The sequence below is a fragment of the Penaeus chinensis genome, chromosome 14, assembly GCF_019202785.1.
Source record: "Penaeus chinensis breed Huanghai No. 1 chromosome 14, ASM1920278v2, whole genome shotgun sequence".
Classification (NCBI taxonomy): domain Eukaryota; kingdom Metazoa; phylum Arthropoda; class Malacostraca; order Decapoda; family Penaeidae; genus Penaeus; species Penaeus chinensis.
The window spans coordinates 2759263-2766762 of record NC_061832.1 but is presented as its reverse complement, the minus strand read 5'-3'; the positions used below and the strand labels follow the sequence as shown (position 1 = coordinate 2766762).

The 7500-nt window shown below is 36.9% G+C and overlaps 2 protein-coding genes across 3 annotated transcripts in view; both read right to left on the bottom strand.

Annotated features, from left to right (window-relative positions):
- Positions 1-3580: 3580 nt before the first annotated feature.
- LOC125032228 (pro-resilin-like) lies at positions 3581-4392 on the bottom strand. The gene is made up of 3 exons (XM_047623320.1): positions 4371-4392; positions 4075-4149; positions 3581-3992 (listed from the first exon to the last, which is right to left on the bottom strand). The coding sequence occupies exons 1-3, from the start codon at positions 4380-4382 to the stop codon at positions 3681-3683; spliced, it is 399 nt and encodes a 132-aa protein (XP_047479276.1). The 5' UTR covers positions 4383-4392; the 3' UTR covers positions 3581-3680.
- Positions 4393-7319: 2927 nt separating this feature from the next.
- The window catches only part of LOC125032227 (pro-resilin-like), a 9578-nt gene continuing 9397 nt past the window's right edge, over positions 7320-7500 (bottom strand). Inside the window, exon 4 of one of the 2 annotated variants that reach the window (XM_047623317.1) lies at positions 7320-7438. In XM_047623317.1, coding sequence (XP_047479273.1) covers positions 7404-7438 — 35 coding nt within the window. In that variant the 3' untranslated portion in view covers positions 7320-7403. The other variant, XM_047623318.1, reaches the window with a different exon arrangement.

Here is a 7500-nt window from a genome sequence, read left to right as displayed (position 1 = left end):
ATATATACATACATACACACACACACACACACACACACACATATATATATATATATATACATATATACATATATACATATATATATATATATATATATATATATATATATATATATATATATATATATATATGCATATTTACATACATATATGTAATACATATATAATATATATACATATATATATATATATATATATATATATATATATATATATATATCATAATCATTTGGGAGATAACGCTGGCATGGGCGCTTCCACCTACGAGGGTCCCTCATGGCCAGCCGCCAGGGAGGGGCTCGGCCCATCTCTTGCTCCTCACGACAGGTTTGATCGATCTGCTCAAGTCACGACTTCCTCGGTTGTCCCACAGGCCTCCTTCACCCTGGTGGGCAGGGTCATCCTGTGGGAATCGAGCCAAGTGGCCGTATAGCCTGAGTTGGCGGTCGCGTATTGTAACAGGTCCTGTACCGGTCTCATGGTGCAACCGTTGGTTGGACACATGGTCCCGCCAACTATACCCCATGATCCGGCGCAAGGATCTGTTACAAAAGGCATCAAGACGGGATTCCAGAGTACAAGATAGCGTCCAAGTTTCACTACCATATAGTAAAATTAGCAGTATCAAGGCTTTGAAGACACATAGCTTGGTCCTGCACAGGCATCTCCAAATATTCTTGTCGAGAGATTTCATGACCCCTGCTGCCAGGCCAATCCATCTATTGACTTCCTGGTCTGACAGCCCAGAGTCTTGAACTGTACTACCGAGGTATATAAAGCTCTCTGTGACAAAGAGCGACTTCACGTCGAAGCTGACAAGCTTTTTACATCTTATCCCTGCGTTTTGAAATTTGGTAGATGATAACCGCTGATGGAGTTTAAGGCGCTTGAGAGAGGTGCTGCAAGCTTTTTTGCTAATCGGTGTGGGGCACTCCCGGTCCCGTTGGTGATGGGTCTTACGGATTTCCTTCCTTGTGGGTTTTGATGTTCCCACGGATCGCCGTGCGTGGCTTCTCTTCTAGCAGGTGCAACGAAGAATACCCCTTCTCTAAACACCTAAGGATCTTCCTTGCTTCTCTGTTGAACTCAAGGAACCCTGTGTGGGTTGTGATAATGAAGTGACTTATGATAATGATTTAAGTTGTGAGTGCCATGTTGTAATGCAATATATAGAGTACAATATTTTATTTTGTCTCTGTAGTGACACGTCTGGCAGTAACACTCTCAGATAGAGTCTGGCATGTGGGGCAGAAGAACATGAAGAGTTCCGTTTCAATTTTGTCAGAGCTGATCTCCAATGAACCTCCTTTAGATTTCACCGGTGTTTCCTTCACCCTCCAATATCGTAGAGAAACACGAAGCAAACACAAGACACCCTGCCTCCGCGTTTCCTGATTTGAAGATAATTTTTACTTCCATAAACACCATCAGCAACTTCACACACACACACACACACACACACACACACACACACACACACACATACATATATATATGGGTTAAGCATAACCCATATATATGTGTGTGAAATCTGATCTGAGATCTGGTATTGGCAAGCTACCCAAGACAATTTTTCATGAACCAATTGCTGGAACATATGCTTTCATGATTGTTTTCTTTTTCTCTCTAATAAAATTGTGCTCCAAACAAGGCATGTGTAAACTATTTATATTTGTCAACATTATTCGTGAAAAAAATCAAAGCTCCTTAGAAAGGAGGTTGCATTTGGGCATGGTTCAATAATATATGTATATATATATATATACATATATATATATATATATATATATATATATATATATATATATATATATATGATAGTAATAAAAAGTGTAGCGTGACACATTGTACTCACCCCCCCCCCCCCTTCTTAGATAATGCTCGCCCCATTGCGTGCACAGCATGTGAGTGTGTGTGTATGTGTGCAAGCATAAGTATATGTATGAGTATGTGCATATGTATAAGTCTATTTACGTATGTTGGTGCGTGTGTGTGTGCGCGCGTGATTGAGTGACCGAGTGTTGAGTTGCGTGCGCTCTCTGGGGCGCGCGTGGTCCGTGCACTGTGTAGGTGGGTGGGTGTATGTGGAGGTTGTGTTTGCGGTTGCAATGTCGGCATGCACAATGCACATGTCTGCATGTGTATGCCAAAACACGTATTTGCGTGGGCTTGCGTGAGGTGTATGCGTGAATGCTTGTGGTTGCGCTTGCTGACTGTCCGTTGTATCGATGTGGTATATGTTTTATGTATTTTTCTGTTTTATGTATTATATCTATTATTTCTTTTATTCTTTTAATGTCATATATTGTGTTTGTATTTTACTTTTGTTTTGTTTTGCTGTCAATTGTTTTAACGTTAAAACTTCACACGTCACGAGCGTGACGTCACGGCCTTCCGAGGCCTTTTGTACGATTGTGTAAAAATACATTCGTTGTTCTACTGCACCACGGGGCGCTTCTTTCCTCCATCCTCTGGCATTTAGCTATATGTATGTATATATATATATATATATATATATATATATATATATATATATATATATATATAATAATAATAATAATAAGTGATACTACGTGGCCGACAGCTCCAGCTAAAAAACCCGAAAGGACGGGAAAAGTTAAGTATTGAGCCTAAGTGACAGTAATAATTAAAGATAGGAGCTGGGCCGTGCAAGATTGCACTTATACATACACCACATATATGCAGCCTCGTGGTTCTTCTACTTGACTTCATTTCTTTTTATGTCCTCTACTGCATATTTCCCTTTCATTTTACCCTCCTCCTGCATCTTATACTGTTCTTATGCTAGCCTATCCCTTCTTTATCTCCCTGGATTTTAGTGATTTTAATTATTCATTAAACTCAAATATGATCCAATTATCATGGGCCATTGAGATATTTCCGACTGTGACATCCCACAAGGTCATATTCCCCGTGGGACATCAACTGCATCAGTAGTAGGGGATTTGACACCAGGGGGTGGGCTTACCCTACAGATGCCCACTGACCTTCATGGGGAGGGATCTTGGCCCTTAAGGTACCCTTCTTGGTAGATGGGGCCCCCTGGGGACTACACATGTCCGTACACTACACGTCTAAAATTGTTGGTGGGCAGCGGTGGGACGTCGCAGCAAAGGCCATCAGTCTGGGAAATATTGTATGCTCCTGGTCCAGCAAATCCATAGTTTTTTTTTTTTTTTTTTTTTTTTATCATGAAACAATAATGAATCAGTTCGGAAAGATAACCCACTAACTAATCAGACGGTCACCAAAGAAATTTATAATACAGTTAGAAAGATAAGGGGCGTACTTACACTTATAATTAGGTGAATAAGTCATCACCCTTAGTGTTATCAATAGCCAATTGCTTTGCTACCATCAATAGTAAGATGCCGATAAGCATCCGAATTCTGACTGTCAACGTCATAATTAGAACTGTCTTTCCTGTCTTAATAATTATCCGTTGTCATGACTTGATGCAATTGAAAGGATATATCATACAAATTTTCAACAATTCTGCCCAAGTTTACCTTTTGGGAGGTTGAATGGGGAACTATACATATAATGATAGCAGTTTGAGTGCAGTCACATTAATTTATTGACTTCATAAATACTTTGTACAAAATAAATAACGTTCAATCGTCAATACCAAATGTCAAGATCCAGTCAAGTTTAGTGAATTACTTGGACTCGTTGGAGTCATAGACATATCGTGGTCTGTACTCCCGAGACTCAAATGAAGCGGATTCGAGGGAGACTTCGCCCTCATAGTTGACTTCGGCCACGTAGCCGGAGTCGCCGTCCACGAAGTACTTGACGGTCTGAAGGCGGCCGTCGGGGAGCTCCACGTAGTAGGATCCCTGAGTGTGGTCGCCGTCACGGGCCTCCTGGTGTCCGAACTCGTTGCTTGAGGGATCGTGGCTGACGGCCCAATTGAAGTCGTACTTGGCCTCACCCGACTCGTAAGATTCGAAGGAATCTTCCCTTGAGTGCTGCAAGAACATTCGACTTAAACAAAGAAAATACATAAAATATAAAAGATAAATACAAAATCACATGAAAGGGACAACTAACCCTTGGTGGCCTGTATTCAAAGGACTCGAAGCTGTCTGCAGCAACAATGGCTGCCAGACCGAGGAGAATGAGGACCTGAAATAGGAATGATTCGTGCATTTATCAGTGACACTGTATTCTACGTAATCATTTACAGTTAACAAAATTATAACAACAAATGTTATCGCATAATATATATATATATGTATATATATATATATATATATATATATATGTATACATATGTATGATAGTGGCGTTATTATTGATACTACTAATTATCCTATAAATGCAAACAAAATAGCTCACTAGCTTACCTTAGCGTTCATATTTTCTAGTGGTGTCAGAGGATCTGATAACAGCCACATAGCTTCTGATCCCTTATATACCACCACTGCAACACCCAGCAAGGAAGGTCATTCGAACAAGTTCTTGCCGTGTTACTACAACACTGGGCAAGACTGATTACTATGTCGAAATGACGACACAAGGCCTAGAAACTAAAAGATCACTATGAGACATCTAGTTATTAAAGCTTACTTGATGATTATTACCCTAAATGATAGAAAACTAATGTTGTAAAACGTGACTACGTCCTCGGTCTGATAACAAAAGTGAGTGTGATATCTGTAATCACTTCCTTGATATATGGTAATTAATGCAGGTATTTCACTACAAATAAGTATAAAGTTTATTTTTGTATTATATCCTGTACCGTTAGGAAGTGCTGCTATCAATGCATTATGGTGATTTTCCTTGACTCCTTTGTATATAAAGAGACACACACATACATATATATCTATATCTATATCTATATCTAAATATATATATATATATATATATATATATATATATATATATATATATATATATATATATATTCACACCCATACACAAAACAAAATATAAAGAAACAAATACAAGCACAAACATACACACAAGCATACATATACATACACACCTGCGTTTCAAGCAGTCCAGTCTGTAGAAACTATTATTGCATTTAGAACAGATTTATAAGTACATATTTTCACACGATTCTAAAGACAGATTGAAACTTTTTTTGTAGTAAACCCCCAAGACTTTGATACATTGTTTGACGTATCAAGGTCGCTGAAAACACGATATGTAGTTATTTTTCTTAATTTCACATAAGAAAACTCAATAGAAAACTAATATAGTACTCAATAGGCTGATATATTTTTTTATTACAAGCAAAATATATTCTGCAAATTATATTATTTATACACACCATTCTTCACTTCGCAAGGCTGTGGAAACTTTCAAATGTATTTCTCAGATTAAGTCAAAACATCGTTTTTTTTTTCTTATTGAATTCATTGTTCTTCAAATAAAAGGTGAAAGTTGCATGAAGCTTTGCATCTTATTGTATTCACTGCGAGTGAGCTGTGTCCAAATCAGACAATTGGATAATTCCAATGATCACGGGCATTTACTTCTATTACTGATTGAATTGTATCAACAAATCGTGAAACACAACCCTTTCTTTGATATTTTTGAACCTGTAATGATATATTTTGTAGTTAAAGCATGATCTTAAAGACATTTATCCCACCGATGTCAATACCACTTCATATGACTCTGACACGTTGGAAATTCTCTCCATGTCGTTCCAGCGACCATCATGATTACTTAAAATTTTATAGAGTAAACATGTATTTGATGTATTTCTAAAAAGGCACAGAAACATTATACGGACCTTTGTAAAAATAATTTTGTACCAAGAAACTTAATGGAAGTATAAATCCATATCTGAAAAAAATGTCACTCTCTGATTGGTTGGCCGGAATGTATCGCATACAAACTGAAAAGAGGTTTCAACAAGTTCCAATAATGTTCGCTTAAAGGGTAAATATATATCAAAGTCTTAGGGGTTTCGGAAATGCAACTAAAAAGGTCTTCAGTCTCATCTTAAAATTTATATAGTCGTCTCGAAAACAATGCTGAATTTAATCTTGGGAAATTGCATTTGCATGCTGTGTAATTGTCTGTGCATTATATAACTTAATAGTCAAGGTTATGTAATAAATACTTGGTTTCTTTTTCAGTTAGAATTAGGATGGGTTGTGATATTTTGTTGAAAATATAATCTAAGAATATTTATAATATCTGAGTATGCATTATTTTTAAAACATTTCAGTGGAGTAAACGTTGAATGTTGGGAAGTGTAGTATTGCTTTTATTTTGATATTTCTAAGTAGACAAGTTCAAATAATTCTTTCCCAAATCAGTGAATTTATTATTTTTTTGGCGATAGGAGTACAAAGAATTCCGCTTTCTTTAGAAATCAGCGTGGCGATAGTAGTACAAAGAATTCCGTTTTCTTTGGAAACCAGCGTGGTGAGAAGTCTATTTTCAGACGCAAACTGAAAGTTGTGTGCTGTTGATTAAGATGTGATAAAACCTGTTCTACGGTGTAGTATTTCCTTAATCCAAATGACGGCGTCTGTATATCTTTTGTTAGGTTTAAAGTCAATAGGCAACCAAATAATTTCGAGGTGAGTTTCCTAAAACCAGTTAAGTGAGCCCATAACAACTTATTAGACACATGTAAGCATACACATACCTATCTCTATTTAACCAGGTATCCATAGAGGTATTCGTATGTTTGTATGCATTTACGTATGAATGTATGTGCGCACTTCTGTATTTATGCATGTATGTATCTATCTATTTCTGTATAAGACGTTTATTAAGCAGGGATAATTTTACAGGTGACAACGTTAGGAGATTCTAATAGTAAAGGAAAATCTTTAATTTCTATTCCTCCTTACATCTAATTTACGCACAAAGGGTCTATGAGTTAGAGCGGCCTAATACTAACCAGGCGTTCGGGGACTGGAACTGCTTTGGTACTACGAGTGATTAGAACTCTTCCTAGAACAAGGGGAAAGGTCTGTCTAGGTTAGTAAACATGTTTATTTCTTAGTGTTTCAGTTGGGTAATTATGAATTGATGTCATTTAAATTCTGATAAGGTTCCATGTACTGCATAATGCAATAAGAGATATATATAGAGTAGCATTATGTTTCATATGTTCATCACAGTGTTATTTAACAAATGCATGATGAGGAACATTAATATATATATATATATATATATATATATATATATATATATATATATGTATGTATGTATATATATTTCATAGCTTAAGAAACCGTTACGCATGGTTGATAGTCTTATTGTCCATAGACATTCCAGATTTTGTTTTAATATTATATGTTGATAATAGAGACATGATGCATTGTTAATTATTTATTGGCTTCATAAATCATTTGTTCAAAATAAATAATGTTGAGGCGTCATCAAACGTCACAGTCGGGGAGTTACTTGGACTCGTTGGAGTCATAGACGTATCGTGGTCTGTACTCCTGAGACTCGAAGGAAGCGGATTCGTGGGAAACTTCGCCCTCGTAGTTGACT

Excerpts from the sequence above, each read along its gene's own strand:
- LOC125032228 (XM_047623320.1), bottom strand. Across the intron at positions 3,993-4,074 it reads TTGAATACAGGCCACCAAGG|CACTCAAGGGAAGATTCCTT; the intron begins GTTAGTTGTCCC and ends ATGTTCTTGCAG.